Below are 17,628 nucleotides of genomic sequence, written 5' to 3' on the forward strand. Positions count from 1 at the left end.
CAGTGGGAGACAGAGAATTCTTCACTATAAGAAACTGTCCCTAGCTTAGCTACTGATTTCTTGACACCTTTGGCAAGTCACTTAACTTCCTCCTTCAGTTTCTTCATCTTTTAAATGGAAATAATATTTATCTACTTCATAGGATGTTGGGCGGTAATAATTTAATTGTTCAGTACTTTGAACATGTAAATCACTATATAAATGCTATGTTTTGTGAGTAAATTATTTGGGGTTTTTTTCCCCTTTCTCTTGTGTTCACTAAATCTTTCTCAGTTGTGCCATCTTCTTCTGGAGATTGGGCTTGGCAGGGACAAGTTCTTTTTTCATTGTTTGCACACAGGTAGTCAAATGTTTCTTGAAATGAACAGGGTTTCTTAGTGCAGTACAGCTATGACTGTAAAGGACCTTTTAAAATTCACTCTTCCTCTTTTCAGGTTTGTTATATTGAGGGTCACAGGGTCATCAGTCTGGCCAATGAGATGTTTGGCTACAATGGCTGGGCTCATTCGGTCACTCAGCAGAATGTTGGTGAGTACCTTTTTCTAGGCTTTGAGAATTTATGTTCCTATTGCTTCATACTGAGGGTCTGTAAAGTGGCAGAATGTGGTCCCTGTTTGATAAACCATCTTTCCTGTAACCTGTTCAGCTGAAACAGCAGGAAATGTGCCTTTAAAATGACAGTCCCTGTAAAAGATGCAGATGAAATTTTGGAGCCTAAAGGCTCCTTGACAGTTAGGAGAAAGCAAAATGGAGTAATGGTGAAACACCTGTGTTTCAGTATCTGTCCTGCATGTAAAGAAAAATCTGTTTATGTTCAGTAGCTCAACTTAGTGTAATGGCACTTCTGAGTTACTGAAAATGAGTTTATTCAGCTAAGTGGGGATGACTGAGCCAAAGCATTCCATCTGGACTCCTCCACCTGCTTAATGCTAGCAGCTCTGAGCAATGTTCCCTCTAATTTTTCCCACGTGTGTGCAGAATTAATTTTGTTATGTGCACCAATATGGAGGGGATGTGTGACACACAACAAAATCCATGTGGCGGGGGTGGGGCCAGGGCCAAGGGGTTCGGGGGAGGGGCTCAGGGTTGGGGCAGAAGGTTGGAGTACGGGGGCGTGAGGACTGGGAGTGCAGGCTCTAGGGTGGGGCCAAGGATGAGGGGCTTGGGGCAGAGGGGGCTTGAGGGGCTTGGGCGGGGGGGATGAGGGCTCCGGCTGGGGGTATGGGTTCTGGGCTGCCCTGGGACTCCCCCCAGCTCACACTCTCTCCCTGCAACAGCACCTGGGCTGGAGGGAACAGGCACCTCTCCCTGCTGCAGCAGCTCTGGGGCTGGGGAGAGGGATCTCTCCCTGCCGCAGCCCTGAGCACTTGCGCAGCGCTTAATAGGTGGCTGCACAGCTAACGGGGAACTTAGGCCAACTGTCATGACCACGCACAACTGCTACCTGCATCAAACATCTCAACTTATGCATCCCCCACTTCACCTATGGAACTTCCTGCAAAATACCTCCTTGTGACCAGTATCCATGTCCTGAGACACTCTTTGGGTAAATGCTCATTTGTGTCCTCATATTTGGGATACGTGTACCCAGGTGCACAAACTCAGAAAGTTTTGGCTAACAGTGCCTATTTGAGCCATGCACCCACTCCTTGATGCTGTGCATTGAGCAGATGGCAGAAAGAAGACCAATCCTTACTGCCCTGAATTCTTTCTGAACACTGCAGGAGCAGCAAGTTGAAACACTGTGGTATCCCCAATGCTTTCTTCAGTCTATTCTCCTTTGAGCTTGTTAGAATAGCTTTAGCTTTCAGTTAAGTTTGCACTCTTAATTGTTAGGAGGCATTATTGCAGCTTTGTTTGGGATCAGACTTCATTGGCCCTGGCCCCTATGTTCTTAAGGTCTGGTCAACGTTACATGGTTCAGGCCTAGTGGTCTCTCTTCATTTACCATTCATGTTGTGGCTGTTGCCAGTAAAAAGACTAGTTGTAGTCTCTCTGCATTGTGCGGTGTGACAATGGTGACCATGAGCATTGCTTTTAAATGCCTTAATAAAGGACAAAATTCATATTGATGCTTGGTCTGCATCATTTTCACCCCTCACACTAGAAAGAAGAAGGAGGGCCACCTCAAAGTTCATCTGTTGGAGAAGACACTTAAGGTTCATACAACAGAGTGCAGTATTGAAAGATCAGCACATTCACTTTGAGAGTCTAAGTCTGGTGCAGGGATTACAGTGAGAAGCTCCTAAACTGCACAAACATTTCAGCCTGGTGATTGGAAGGTTGGTGCTCGCTTCCTCAGTAATGAATTCTGATGATAAAGCCGGAGAGTTTTGACTCAGTGTTGCAAAGATCTGAGAAGCACATTGTTAGAACAGTGTCGGTCTAGAAATAGAGTGGGATCCTTTCATGTCACTCCATACTTTGATACACAGTGTCACTTGTTGATACTGAACCATAACAGATCCCAAGGGAAAGAATAGTTGCTCAACCGTCCCTACAGTAACTGTGGTTTTTCGAGACATGCCGGCCACATAGATTCCACCCTTGGCACACTTGTGCATGAGATTGGATTATTTTGGCCAGTGTTATCCATTGAGGCCATGTTTACATTTTAGGGGCCCTCATTGCTCCCACCAAAGGGCATAAAGGGTGGAGTGAGCCCAACTGCCCTTCAGTTTCTTCATCAGTACAGAATCCTATAGGTATGAGAATGAAGTAGCAGGGAGGCAGTATGGGTTGTGTAATCTGTATGGACAACACATCTTGAAAAACCACTGTTATTGTAGCTCAAGGAACTGTGTGTTGTTTGTCAATTGTCTGCATGGATTCCACTCAGAGTGACTAACAAGAATATTTCTGTTTCTTTGGAGGCGGGTATTAGGAGTCCTACATGAATAGTCACTCCAGGACAGTCCTACAAAGACTGGCTCCGACCTGCCAGCCTGTACTAGGGAATAGTGACTAATATGTGGATCGAGCTTCATCTAGCTGCTTTACATGTTTCAGATATGGGAGCCTTCCTCAAACAGGCAACAAAGTCCCAGTGGAATGAGCTCTAATATGACTGAGTGAATCTTTCCTACCCTTACTCATAACAGGTTCTTAAGTACTCGGAAACCCATTCAGATAATGTCTGTATGAATATAGATTGCCACTTAACCCTGTCAGAAAATGCCAAAAATACCCTGGGAGTGTTCCTGAATGATCTTGTTCGGCCTAGGTAGAATGACAATGCTCTCTTTATATTGAGTGTGTGAATCTTCTCCTCATTCAGGATAGAGTGAAGTTTAGGAAGGAAAACCAAGAAATGAATGGACTGGTTTATGTGGAACTCCGAGGGGACTTCAGATGAGGTCTAAGAGTAACTGGTACACTGTACGCAGGGGGCCTGAATCTCTCCTATCTGATGTAATGGCCACAAGAAACGCACTACTCATTGATATGTGGTAAAGGGAGCAGGTTGCTGAGGACTCAAAAGGGGAATCGTGTACCTTGCTAGTACTATATTAAGGTCTCAGGAACAAGGGAGCTTCCCAACTGGGTGAAAAACATGCATGAGTCACTACAGGATTGGAAACTACAGTGTGGCCCTGGATAGAATGGTGATGTTGAGATGGTCATAAAAATGGTAGAAATGCAGGGTTGGAAGGGATGTCAAGAAGTCTTCTAGTCCATCTCCCCACTCTGAGGCAGGATCAAATATACCTAGACCATCCCTGACAGGCTTTTGCCTTTTCTTAAAACCTTCTAATCACAAGGATTCCACAAGCGCCCTGGGTAAACTATCCTTATAATTAAAGTTTTTCCTAATATCTAACCTAAATCTCCCTTGCCAATTATTTCTTGTCCTACCCTTGGTGACTACGAACAATTGATCACCATCCTCTTTGTAACACACTTATGTATTTGAAGACTGTCTCCACTCAGTCTTCTTTTCTCTTGGCTAAACAAACCAACTCCTTTCAACTTGTCTTTTCAACCTGTTCTCTAAACCAGTGGTTTTCAAACAGTGGGTTATGGTGGCTGTGGTCAGCACTGCTGACCCGCCTGCTAGAATTTCCATCAAAAGTGCTGCCCAGCTAAGGTAGGCTAGTTCCTACCTCAGTGGTGGGCCACCAGACTGTTTGTTTACATTTGTACAGCCACCCACAGCTCCCAGTGGCCGCGGTTTGCCGTTCCCGGCCAGTGGGAGCTGTGGGAAGCGGCATGGGCCTGGCCACCGCTTCCTGCCTGCCTCTGCATCCTGGCTGCGCCGCTGACTGAGAGCTGCCAGAGGTAAGCCCATGCCCCAACCCCACACCCCAATCCCCTGCCCTAGCACTGAGTCCCCCCCAAACCTGCAGCCCCAGCCCAGAGCCTGCACCCCCTGTCCCAGCCCAGCCCTGAGCGCCCCCCCCCCGAACCTGGAGTCCTTTTCTGTACCCCAAACCCCTCATCCCCAGCCCAGAGCCCTGACACCCTCTCGCACCCCAACCACTTTCCCAGAGCCCCCTCACACCCCTAAATCCTTCATTCCTTGCCCCACCCTATGCCCCAGCCCTGAGCCCCTCCCAAACCCCTCATCCCCCAGCTCCTTTGGGTTGTGGGCATCAACAATTTTCTTCAACTAGATCTCCAGAAAAAAAGTTTGAAAACCACTGCTCTAAACCTTTTATCGGGTTTGTTGCTCTCCTCTGGACTCTCTCCAATCTGTCTGCAACTTTTTGAAAGCGTGAAGCCCAAAAGTGTGGCCACAGTACTCCAGCTGTGGCCTCACCAATGTCAGGTAGAGCGGAACAATTACCTCTTGTATTTTACCTATGACATTTCTGTTAATACCTCCTACAGTAACATTTGTCTTTTTCCATAACAGCATCATGTTTGACTGAGATTCAATTTGTGATCCATTATAGCCCCCAGATCCTTTTCTGCAATACTACTGCCTAGCCACTTATTCCCCAATTTGTAGTTGTGCATTTGCTTTTTTTCCTTCCTAATTGAAGAGCTTTGCATGTATCTTTATTGAATTTCCTCTTGTTGATTTCAGACCAATTCTCCAATTTATCAAGGTCTTTTTGAATTCTGATCCTGTCCTTCAACGTGCTCGCAACCCCTCTGTGTGGGAATGCGACTTACCACTGCGGCGCCTCCTGCTGGCTGTCCAAGGAATTAGCGCTGTGCCCTCTTCTGGTGGTGTCTCGCCTGCTGTCACCTCTGTTCCTGGATCCACGTTGCTCCCAGGACCGTTGTCCTCTTCAGTGACATTGCCCGCTGGCTGTGCCACACTCTATTCCCCCTACTGTCCGGCCAGTAGCAAATTGGAGTCCATGGTCTAGCCGCTTCTTTCTGTGGCAAACTGCAGTTCATGGTCTAATTGCAGTCCGCTGTCTAGTCCCCTTCCTTCAGTGGCTCCAGCACTCTCCTTGCCCTTGTGTCAGGACCTCAGTCTGCAGATCCTGCAGCCTGCCAGGAGCTTTCTTCAGTTTCCTGGGTCTCTGCCTGCAGCACTGCTCTGCCCAGGGTGCTTGCTGCCCTCCGCCTGCAAGGCAGCCAGTCCTCCACCCTTCTCAAGCTCCAGGAAGTGACTGAAACTGCTCTATTCTGCTGCCCTTCTTATATGGGCCAGCCTGGCCCTGATTAGCTGCTCCCATAAGCCATTCTGTGATCGGCTGCCTTCCTAGGGCTGCTTTTAACCCCATTTCTGCCAGTGTGGGACAGATGCCCTATCAGACCCTCCCAGCTTGGTGTCATTTGCAAATTTTATAAATGTATTCTCTACTCCATCATCCAAGTAATTAATTATAATATTGAATAGTACCTGATATAAGACCTATTCAAGATCCCACTTGATCGATCCTCCCATTTTGACAGCAAACCCTTGATAACTATTCTTTTAATGTGTTTTCACCTAGTTGTGCACTCACATTCTCTAGACTATATTTCCCCAGTTTTGTTAGAAGAATGCCATGTGTGACTGTGCAAAAGTCTTACTAAATTCCAGATATATTCTATTTACTGCTTTCTACCTATCCACTATGGTGGTTACCTTTCAAAGAAGGAAAATTACATTGGTTTGGAATGATTTGTTCATGACAAATCCATGTTGACTATTACTTAATATTCTCTAGGTCAGTGGTATTCAATTACGTTGTCGGGGGGTGGGCAGCCAAAGCAATTTCCAAATCTTCCCAGGCCAAAGGGCTCCTCAGGTGTTTACTCTCCAGTGAAATCATGTTAATTCTTTTCATAGCTGGCAGGGATTGGCAATGTATGGCAGCCATGCCAAAGACAGCATGTTGGCTGAATGGCACACAGACTGCTAGTGCAATCAGGGACATATTCTGAGATACACTGCAGTTTATTTTCCTTCTGTTTCGGTCATGCCTTGTATAGGTAAAGTCTGTTTATCCAAATTTCAGTTAACTGAAAATCCTGATTATCTGAATGAATAATGTCCACCATGCCCATTTGGGGAATCAGGATTTTCAGTCCCAAAGGTGGAGAAAGGGAGGGGGAGTAGCTGCAGGAGACAGGGGCCTTCTTAGTACTGCTTGAATGGGGGAATAGGGAGAAAGAGGAGGGCAGCTGGAGGAGACCTGAGAGAGCGGGGGTGACTCTCTCAGACCACAAGAGCCCAGCCCATCCTGTCCCTTCACTGCCTGGCCTGTGCTAAAGCCATCATGATCATGCACCCAGGGTGCTGCCTTCATTTCCTCAGGACACTTGGTCTCATGGAAACACATACATCAACCCCATTGTCTAAGGGATGAGGAAGTAAGGTGCATCAGGGAGCCTGGCCTCATATCCCTTCAAGCAGAATGTGCAATACTTGGTACGATGGTTTGTTGCAAACAGGTCTACTTTTGGGAATCCCAGTTTGCAAAAGATGCTTTGTAGGACTGAGTCTGAGAGAGGCCACTCGTGATTGTTGAAAGAATTCCTGCTGAGCTGGTCTGCCAGTGTGTTTTGAAAGCCAGAAAGGTGCAGAGCTACTGGTGTGACCTGGTGTATAATGCACCACTTTCATAAACATATGACTTCCTTGACAGAGTGGAGATGGTCTTGCTTGCCCTTGCCTGATACAGTGCATTGCTTTACTATAATGTCAGCACTTGAATTATTGATTCCTGAAAAAGAGGCAGGAAATCCTTGCATGCCAGGCAGATCGCTGTGGGCTCTAGGATGTTATGTGGAAGCAGGCTTTCTGAGGGATCATAGTCCCTGAATTTGTATGTGATCCAAATGATCCCCCATTCAAGAACAAAAGCATCTTTCACTGGAATCTTTGTAGATAGATGTATGGAGAAGGTTACTCCGTTGCATATCTGAAGAGGATCTTTCCTCCATTTTAACAAAGAGAGGACTTTGTGGGAGAGTAATCATCATGTCAATGCAATGTCTGTTGGGTAGATGTATTCATTTCAATCACTCTTACATGGAGCAAAGGTGGAGTTTGTCACGTCATGTGAATAAGTGAGATCATGTGACCTACAAGCCTGGGGCATGTCCTCACTGCTGGTATTGGATGAATTTGACACTGATTGACAAAGATTTGTTAACTTTTGCAATCTGTCCTGAGGACGATAGACTCCAGATCACTGAGAGCCTAACTGCTCCTGTGAACTCTATGCTCTGTGTCAGAATAGATTTCTCTCTTGACCTTGAGACCTAGCAAGGCTAAGAAGTTTTGGATTGCTTACACGGAGCTGATTGCCTGTTGTCAGGTATTTCTCAATTCAGCCAGTCATCGAGATAAGGCTATACCAGGATTTCTTGTCTCCATAGTTAAGTGCATAACTGATCGACAATTGGCGAAAACCCTCTGTGCCATAGAAAGACTCAAGCACGTGACTTTTTACTGGTCTTTTTAGCAGGGCCCTTACCTTTTTTTTTTTTTTTTTTTTTTACCCTGGCCCTTCCCGCTGGCTGGGGGGGCCTTCTCAGAGTTGGAAGGAGCGAGGGATGTGGCAAAAGCGAAGGTCACCCCGGTGCCCACCGCTGCCAGTGCCCCAGCGGGAGCAGTAGCAGGTGGTTCGGCGGTGGCGGCGGAGGTAGAGGCTCAGGGAGGCCGGCAGGCGGGGGAGGGGCGATGGGGTCTGCTGGAGGGGCCCCACCCGCCTTGTTCCCCACCATAAAGAGCAGGGAGGGAGGGGGGAAAAACAGAGAGAGAAGGGGAAAGGGGAGGCAGGTCGACCACTCCTCCCTGCTAGGCTGCAGGCAAGGGAGGAGGGTGCCAAAAGGAGCAGGCTGGATGGGGGAGCAATCAAGGGCTAGGGGTCAGTAGCAGGATGTTCCTAACAGGAACTTGAGGTATTTCCTGTGAGCTGAATGTATTGAGATATGAAAATAGGTATCTTGCAAATCAAGAGCCGTGAACCAATCTATAGCAACTAATGAACATAACTAACACTAAACTAAATTTCAGAGTAGCAGCTGTGTTAGTCTGTATTCGCAAAAAGAAAAGGAGTACGTGTGGCACCTTAGAGACTAACAAATTTATTTGAGCATAAGCTTTTGTGAGCTACAGCTCACTTCATTGGATGCATGTAGTCGAAAACTAAATTGTAATGATCTAAGGTGAATCAAACAGTATGCAGATGAAGTGGACACTGCCAAATGTCCCATCTTGCAGCCACAGCCAGTAAGAAGGAATAGAGACTGTAGGGCCTGTTTTTCCCTTTATGTCCTTGGGTGGGCAGAGGGGTCACAGGCAGGAGGTATGGGTGCAGCCCCAGTGACACTGCTGGCTGAAATAATTTGATCTCATGTGCATGGGACACACATGCACCAAGAGTGGCATCAGTGTGAACAATCACTCAACCTCCTTCCTATTGGACATTTAAGGATTGCGCTCAGAGTATCTTGTTGCCCAGAGTAGTCTGGCCTATCCTTTTCTAGAGGTGATCAGGTTCCTTCTGGTAGAAAGGAACCAAGCGGTGATTAGAGACACAGTCCCTTTCATACACTTGGGCTCAAGCAGTCAGTGAGTGAGCATTTGCTCATCTCCAACAGAAACTTCTACCCAGAAACTTCCAAGGTCCATGTATAGCTTAAGAATCTGGGTGTGTACAGTCATTCTTCTCAAACTACAGTTACTGATAATGTCTCTAGTCCCATTTTACAGATGGAGAGGATGAGGCACAAAAGCTTAAGTCACTTGCCTGCTGTCACACTGGAAACACACAATAGAGGATAGAGAGTCAGAACTCCTGGTTTAACCTGTTGTGGGTTGTAATATAAATGGTGGGTCAGGCAAGGCAGCTGATCTGAAAGACTCAAAGACACTGGAAGTTTATCCTAATACAGGAGATGGATTAGTTCAGCTGGGACTGTTAACATTACTGTGCTACTAGTCTCCTGAGGCTTGATTTTGAAACTTCCATGCACAACTGCATGCTTAATTCATACCTACAAGATAAGCCATTGCATATACAAGTCACCAGTTATACATTTAACAAATGATTTGTTTGTGTAACTCCTGTAATAGTGCACTCAGATTATCAAATCAGGATATGCTTTTATTAAGGTCAGTCTGTTAAAACTGTCCTTTTTTCTGGGGGGAAAAAGTTTAATTTGTAAATCTATGCTCAGTATGAAAGACAGGCACACCAAAATGAAGCTTCAAAAACATGGATCTGGAGCCCCTTTTCCTAGAGAGAGCCGCTGTGGAGTGACCAGCCAATCAGAATATAGAAACTTAGTATTTCTCCAGTGGTATTGATTTTTCTAGTTGCCTGAGAAGGGTTTTAAAACTTTTCCCCCCAACCTCACACCAGGTATTTTTGCAAAGAAGTTCTAGGTGGTTCACATTCAGGGCATATCCATACTATGAGCACTATAGCAGCACAGGTGTGGCTCTGCAACTATGCCTCAATAGGGCCATTGCACAGATGCTTCCTATATCATTTGAAGGGGTTTTTCTGTCGCTGTTGGTAATCCACCTCCCCAGGCATCAGTAGACAGAAGAATTCTTCTGTCGACATAGCCATGTGTATGCAGGGGGTGTAACTGTGGTGCACAGGGCACGGTAGGTAGGTCGATCTAAATTTTATGTGTAGATCAGGGCTTAGTTTTTAAGCTTCCTAGGAAGATGAGCATGAGAGAGAAATTTCACCGTGATATACTGTTTGGGTCTCCATTATAACTCCATCTTCTTCCTGCTTTTCCCAGATTTTGTTGATCTCAACAATGGCAAATTCTATGTGGGAGTTTGTGCATTTGTGAAAGTCCAACTCAAGGTAAATGGATGTATTTTTGTTTGCCCCATCTGTTGGTGAGCAGCTCGTTGCTTAAGAACCATAAAATGACACTACTACTGTGTGTGTGGAGCAGACTGCAACACACCATGTTACTGTGTCCAACCAGACAGTTCTGTGGGCCCCTGGAAAGCTGATCTTACTACAGAATAAATACCAGTCCACTCAATACACACACTCCACATAAGAGAGATGTAGTCTTGTAATCAGGTGCGTGAAGGCAAAAAAGTTCCTGCATTTTTTTTAACTCACCCCACAGGATGGGTCGTACCATGAAGATGTGGGTTATGGAGTGAGTGAGGGCCTGAAGTCTAAGGCATTGTCCCTAGAAAAGGCAAGGAAAGAAGCAGTGACAGATGGACTGAAGAGGGCACTCAAGTAAGTGGAGAACCAGTACATTGCTCTTCTACTTGCACATTTCCACAAGTGGTGTGAATAAAATGTTAAATTCTCAGTCATGGCAGGCTCTCTTGTCCCTCAGGTGCTTTGGAAATGCTCTTGGGAACTGCATCCTGGACAAAGACTACCTGCGATCAGTGAATAAACTTCCTCGTCAGGTGCGATATAGGGTGCTTTGGAGAAGGAGAAAGCCAAGTAATTTCGTTTGCCAGGAACCCTTAGTAGGTCATTGGTTCCATCCCCCTGTATCGAGAGGGATGGAAACCATAATATTTAAACCATACTTGCTAGCCATGTGTGTGAATGTGTCCAGCCATGAATGTGTTCAGTGACAATGATTCCACAGCCTCCGTTGGCTGCTAGTTAGGTTGTCTGAACTGTTCTTTGTAAAAGATTTTCCCAGTAGTTCATCAAAATAATGCTATTCTGAAGCTTAAGCCCATTGCTGTTTCTCTCTCTCCAGTCTTGTTTACTCTGTTCTAGTCAGGTTGTCATACTATTCCCATCACAATGGTACCTGAGCATCAGACCATTCTGTATCATTACTAGTAGTGGGTCCAGCTACACCCTTGTTGATAATAGTTTAAATACTACTGTAGACAGGGATGAACTATTTCCAGTCCCATATCAAACCAAGTTACTCAAAACACTGTACTGTGCTATGTAAAGCAGAGCTTCTTTCTTTTACACTAGAAATTTTTCGTATAGTATCCCGCAGCTACTGCCCTCAGTCCACCCTCACCTTCACATTTGTAGGCAACAGTGGGAACTCTAGTCTAAACAAAGCTTACACAGCTGTCGAAAGCTTCAGCTCTCCCCGACAGCTTGCAAAATACCAGTGCAGAAATCTTCAGCATACAAAGAACTGAAACTTTAGGGGCTGAGAAAAATAAACAATGTAACACTGCACTGGTCTACTGGACTGATTATTCATGGTTATATTTACTATAATAAAACCGCTCCAGTTTTTGATATACGTGAAGCTACCATAGAATTTCCAGTATAGTGAGAAGGGTTTGCCACAGATTTTAGTTCCAGTTTACCAGAGAGTCTTATATACAGAAGTAGAGCCCTGGGCATGCTTACCTTAGGGAAGGATCCAGGAGTAGTCGTCATTGGTACCTGTTGGAGGGTGCCATATTGGAATCAGGTGAGTGGGCTTGGAGGTGCTGTTTTATAATCTCACTCGGTACCACATGGTGGCTGAAACGCAGTATTGCAGCTTCCTGTGCAGTTAATATGGAAACTGCAAACTCCTAAATTTGCGTGGGCAGGAGGGATCTCTGCTGTCTTTTGATTGTCTTAAGGTTGGTTAGTTTTGATAGGCCAGAGACAGCTAGAGTAACATCATTGTAATGTTTAAAACCAAAAATACATTCTGTAATGAATATTAATTATTAGGAGATTCACATGTGAAATCTGTTTATTGCTGGAACAATTTTCATTAGAATAAGTCGCTTTGTGGCTTTTCTGTTAAAGAAGGCTATTTGCCATAGTTAATAGTGGTTCAGAGATGAGTATGGTAATTGCTCCAAGCTAGTGTCAGTAGCATATTGCCATCTTCTTAGATTTCTGCACTTAGAAGTCCAGGCTGTGTGGTACAGTGTCTCCCTCTGTTGCTCTGTCTAGCCTCTCTCCCCAAATGTGTGCTCAGTTAAAGGATGGGATTTATGTTTCTACTCCTGGGTTGGAGGGTGAAGACAATTCTCTGGCCAGATCTTATACATGTCTGTGCACACATTTATGAAGTTAACATTATTGTAATAGTTAGTGCTTACTACCTTGCCTGCCTCCATATCTTGGGGATTGTCCAGATTCTACTACTTTTATATTTTAAAATTCTATTTTGTTTGTATAGAGGCAATGCTAGCTAGCAAACACTGTGCTGACACTGCTAATGATGGTGCTCTGCAAACAGCCACATTAACTCCCTTCAGAATACAGAACCCAAACAGTGCTTGCCAAATGGGAAAGGACAAAACCTTCCCAGAACCTAGTTTAAGAGCAGCTAGAGAGGGAGAAACAAACCATGAAATAAGAAAAGGAGTACTTGTGGCACCTTAGAGACTAACAAATTTATTTGAGCATAAGCTTTCGTGAGCTGCTGCTCACTTCATTGAATGCATCCGATGAAGTGAGCTGTAGCTCACGAAAGCCTATACTCTAATAAATGTGTTAGTCTCTAAGGTGCCACAAGTACTCCTTTTCTTTTTGTGGATACAGACTAACACAACTGCTTTTCTGAAACCATGAAATGTTGTTATAAGATGCTTTGAGTCTCTGTAACTTCTGAGTTGATGGGGGAGGGGGAATTGGTCAATGGATTATGATTCATTCTTATACTAGCTGCCTCCTGAGTTGGATTTGGCCAAAGCAAAAAGGCAAGACTTTGAGCCTGCAATAGAGAAGGCTAGATACAGTAGCTGTCTGCAGAAGCAGAGTGCATGGCAACCCCAGCACTGTGAGAGCATGTCCCCATGCAAACCTGGCCAGGAAGCAGCTTCCTTAAGCACAGTTGAGCAGGAGCAGCAAAACAGCTCCAGGTGAGTGGTAACCAGAGAGTATTTTTTTAGTATAATTATTTTTATTTATATTGTACTATAAATGAGCATCCAGCCCATGTTCTGGTCACTCTTGGGACTTAAAATGTACAATCTCCCCCAATCACTCCCAAAATTCCATATCCCTGTAGCTGCAAGAGCATGTATGAGTCAGTGATCTTGCGGCCGGTTCTCTCCTTAATTCAGACAATACCAACTCTATATTTGATCCATAGCTATTATACATTTCTCCAGTGACTGTCAGTAGGCTTTTAGGGGGCATTCAGTTCAAAGGGAGTGCTGCATTACAAAGTGCATAGTATGGTCTCTAAGCCAGAGAGTATGAGTCCAGCAGCAGGCAGGCAGGAGAACCCAGAGGTTCCAAGGGTGTTAGATTGCTACTTCTGGCTGCACATGTCTGCACAAGGTGTCTAATAATCACCTACCCATGCAATATTTTCATTGGACTTAGCTCCTCAAATTGCAGAGTCTACTACAAGGTGTGATAAATATTGTCTCATACCAACTTCAAATCAGTCTCTGGAGTATGGGATAGTTTTGTGTAATTTATTCAGGCAGGAGAGCTGGGTTCTAGCCAGAGACTTCCTGTATGAACTTGGACAGGGCCTAACTGTGCCTTAGTTTATCTGTCTAAGCAATGGTAATACTTAAGTCAAGTCTCACAAGCACCTCTGAGGTTGTAAATAGTTAATGCTTGTAAAGCTTGCTGGGATGTGGGGGAGGGGCCTTTGTTGGAAGGTATGATAGAAGTGCTAACTACTATTGTATTTTCCCTGGCGCGCTATTGCTATAAACATCCCTCTTCCTAATGTGTAACTGCAGCTGGAGCGCCATCCAACTGTGTGTTTATTTCTTGGGACAGACATAGCATCACCTTAGTCTGTGGGAGTGATGCCACTTACCAGCGGAAGTTACGGCAGAAGCAGCTTCAGCAGCAGTTCCGGGAGCAAATGGAGAAAAAACAGCTGACAGTAGCCAATCCAGTCAGCAAACAGAGTAAGAGACAACACTATGAATCTGCAAGTCCAACAACCTAGGCTATGTCTACACTACAGCCATTACAGCCACACAGGTGTAGTACTGCAGCCCTGCTGCAGTAAGGTCTCTTATGTACCTGCTCTATGCCAATGGGAGAGAGAGATTCCCTGGGCATAATTAAGCCTCCCCCAACAAGCAAAAGTAGCTATGATGCTCTCTGACCAACATAGCACTGTCCACCCAGGCACTTCTGTTGGTATAACTTATATCTGGCAGGGGTGTGGTTTTTTTCATCACCTGCCCACTAAAGGTGCTAGTGTAGACATAACCACCCCCACCACCACCACCAGTGAGGTAGGCTATGTGCAGGGCATAAGCTGACTGACAGGGTTAACCCCTCATTGGCTGCCTAATTTTACCAGCTCTTGTCCGAGTGAAGAAAGCTATAAAAAAGGAAAGCTGAAGTTTTTAATACTTGTTCCGTAGAGGGCAGGGATGTGGGCTCAAACTGGACCTGACCAAACTTGCCCCTATATCCTCTTAGAAAATGTTAGACCGTGTGCTGTAGGAAAGACTGAGCTAACCCAGCCTCTGCTCATGGTGCAAGAAATTTCAGGATATTTCCCACGTCCTTAGTAAGCCTTACCAAACACCATCTCCTACCTTACCTCCATACCCACATTTCCAGCAACGGGTAAGGAGTGGCTATAGGACAGCTAGTATCTGGTATCAGGTACTGGTGGTCTTTCTGATCTTACCTAAAAAGAACAGGAGGACGTGTAGCACCTTAGAGACTAACACATTTATTTGAGCATAAGCTTTTGTGAGCTATAGCTCACTTCATCAGATGCATTCTGCTGAAGTGAGCTCACGCTCTAATAAATGTGTTAGTCTCTAAGGTGCCACAAGTCCTCCTGTTCTTTTTGCGGATATAGACTAAGACAGCTGCTACTCTGAAACCTGATCTTATCTGACTCTCTTCCCCCTCCCCTCCTCAGCATAGCCCCTGGGAAGTAGGTGGTGTCCTTTTGCATTTTTAGGACTAATACCTGCCCTTGGTTACCTGTGCCCAGCAGCATCTCATCCCTCACGGGTGAGACACAGCACTCCAGCAGCAGCACCCCAGGAACCAACCGCCGAAGAGGAGTTCTTTGCAGGTTAGCAAAGAATTGCAGCTAAATGCTGGCACGTTGTTGGTTCACAGGGTGGAGGCAGGATTTAATGAAGAGATTGGGAAAGTGGCGCTGGCACCACCTTTACTTCAGCAAGGGGAAGTGGCAACAAGAAGGCTTAGAGGGTGAAGTAATTGCAGTTTGGAGGGAGGGAAAGACGTGGGCAGAGGGGTGAACTGATTCATGGCCACACATTCATCGCTAGGAGGGGTTTAACAGCCCCTACAATTAAAGGATCACTAGGGGGAACCTTCCTCTAGGAACCTTTTCTTGTAGCCATTAGGGTTTACACACATTCCAGTCTTGGTGCATATAGATGTGAGACCAGATTCTTTTCAGTAAGAAGTGTTGGTTGGGGCTGCACCTGTATTCTTTAATCTTGCACGTGAAAGCATAATGTACAGAGCAAGCCCAGCTACATCTCCTTCCATCTTACTGCCTGTAGCTGCAAGATAGAACCCTTGGAGTGTCTGCTTCTCTTGGGCAGTGTGATTTTTCATTTTGATTTTGAGTTAGATCAACAGGCAAAAGGAAAGTAACAGCAAGCTCCTTTCTAGTTTAACCCCTCTGGCATCAACAAGTGAGGAAAAGGCAGGCTGGTACTAGAGCGAGGCTGCCACACTGTTCTCTTCCCTCTCTGTTGGGTTTGTCTTTGCATTGTTCCAGATGACCCTGAGCTTTGGGACATCCCCCTGGAGACCACTGCTCTCTGTGATACAGAGAGCCATGAAAAAGCAGCTGTAGCAGCCCCGGCTCCTGCAACACCTCTTGGACACTATCACATGATGACTCGCAGCAAGACCCCTCAAACAATGAACCATAAGAAACCACAAATGAGGGCTGCAGTATGGCAGGTGTCCCCTAGGCACAGGCCTTACAGCCCCTCTTCCAACCAAGGTGTACCAGGTATGTACTGTAAAAGGAGTGTAAGTGGCTACAGTGAAGTGTAAGCAGGAGGAAGCTCCAGAAGAAAGTAGAGGTGATCATGCATTGTGCTGAGTAGCAGCATGTGAAACTGAGCAGGGCACCTAATGAAGTTTGTGAACACTTTGAGCCCATTCCAGCAAAATGTCTAACTGTCCTGGTATGAAACTCAGTTGTGGGTCTGTCCTCCCACATAGACTGCTTTACGCTTTCAAACCCCCGCTAGCACTTCCTTTTTCACTGATAGTTTTTAGGAGGGTGGGTAAGGGAGGGAGAGATTTTTTTTGTTTTGTTTTTAACAGAACCTGAACATAAGACTTGAGCTCCTTCAGGGCTAGAATGGGAGACAAAGGCATGTAGGATGGCCAAGTCCATTTTCTGGGGAGATCTAAGCGAGAGAGAAAAAGCACTGACAAAAACATGGGTAAGTTTTAGACGCAGAGAAAAGCAGAATTTGCCTATGAAGGACCTGTTGTCTTATTCAGCAGAGTGCAGCCCATACAGGAAGAGCCAAGGCATGAAGAAAAGGAAACTGGAACCCTCCTAACAGACAGGACCGCACCTTAATGTTAGTTTCCTCATGATGATTTGACCACAACCATCTTTTCTGAAGCACATCTGAAGAAACTGTTGAAACACAAAGGAAAATCTAATTCATTAGATCCATGGCATTCATGCAATGCTGATCATAGGCCATCTTCTGTCATAAGTCTTTCCTTACTTTAACCCCTCTTAATGTGCTTGATGTCCCCTCTTGTGGTTAAAAAGTTTGATGCATCATTTCTTCCTGAGTCTTGCACTTCGGGAGCCTACCCAGTGCCAGGGCTTATTTTAACTCCTTTGGAATAACGTGAGATGCAACTCTACTCTCTACTGGTAACTGAAGGATGCCCTACTACTTTGCATTTCATCATAGAGGGAGTAGTTTCCTTTAATGTGGATAGCATTGAATAAGATCAGATTTTGGAAAGAATTATTTGATCAGAGACTTGTACACATAGTATGTGGTTGGATGCGTTAAAGGATTACAGTTGACTAGTTTGTTTTAGGTACTTGTTTTTATATTAAACTTTATCCCTTTTTCTTACAGAAAATGTGAATAAACATGCAAATTCAGAGCATTAGTTGAATAATCTCATTTGTAACTGGGAGGGGGCAGTAGTATGTTTGGTTAGAAGGTAAAACAGTCATCTGGGCAGGGAACATATTCCTGTTGCATTAAACCATGAGATGTTACTGTAACTCAGTTAAAACTCACTCCTGTCATCTTGAGGAAAAAGAAAGCACAGCTGTACCATAACCGTATAAGTGAGAAACTGAAAACCCAATCCCTAACCAAAGTGTCAAATCCCCTTT

The 17,628-nt window shown here is 45.2% G+C and overlaps 1 protein-coding gene across 4 annotated transcripts in view; it reads left to right on the forward strand.

Annotated features, from left to right (window-relative positions):
• Window positions 1-17,390, forward strand: part of RAD52 (RAD52 homolog, DNA repair protein) — a 35,208-nt gene extending 17,818 nt beyond the window's left edge. For 2 of the 4 annotated variants that reach the window (XM_038395899.2, XM_043517918.1), the window contains exons 4-12: window positions 435-528; window positions 10,153-10,220; window positions 10,498-10,616; window positions 10,720-10,795; window positions 12,984-13,180; window positions 14,061-14,194; window positions 15,250-15,333; window positions 16,015-16,254; window positions 16,758-17,390. In XM_038395899.2, coding sequence (XP_038251827.1) covers window positions 435-528; window positions 10,153-10,220; window positions 10,498-10,616; window positions 10,720-10,795; window positions 12,984-13,180; window positions 14,061-14,194; window positions 15,250-15,333; window positions 16,015-16,254; window positions 16,758-16,819 — 1,074 coding nt within the window. In that variant the 3' untranslated portion in view covers window positions 16,820-17,390. The remainder of the gene's footprint in view (window positions 1-434; window positions 529-10,152; window positions 10,221-10,497; window positions 10,617-10,719; window positions 10,796-12,983; window positions 13,181-14,060; window positions 14,195-15,249; window positions 15,334-16,014; window positions 16,255-16,757) is intronic. The other 2 variants (XM_038395909.2, XM_043517909.1) reach the window with 2 other exon arrangements.
• Window positions 17,391-17,628: the final 238 nt, after the last annotated feature.

Source organism: Dermochelys coriacea, chromosome 1 (assembly GCF_009764565.3).
Source record: "Dermochelys coriacea isolate rDerCor1 chromosome 1, rDerCor1.pri.v4, whole genome shotgun sequence".
Lineage (NCBI taxonomy): Eukaryota > Metazoa > Chordata > Testudines > Dermochelyidae > Dermochelys > Dermochelys coriacea.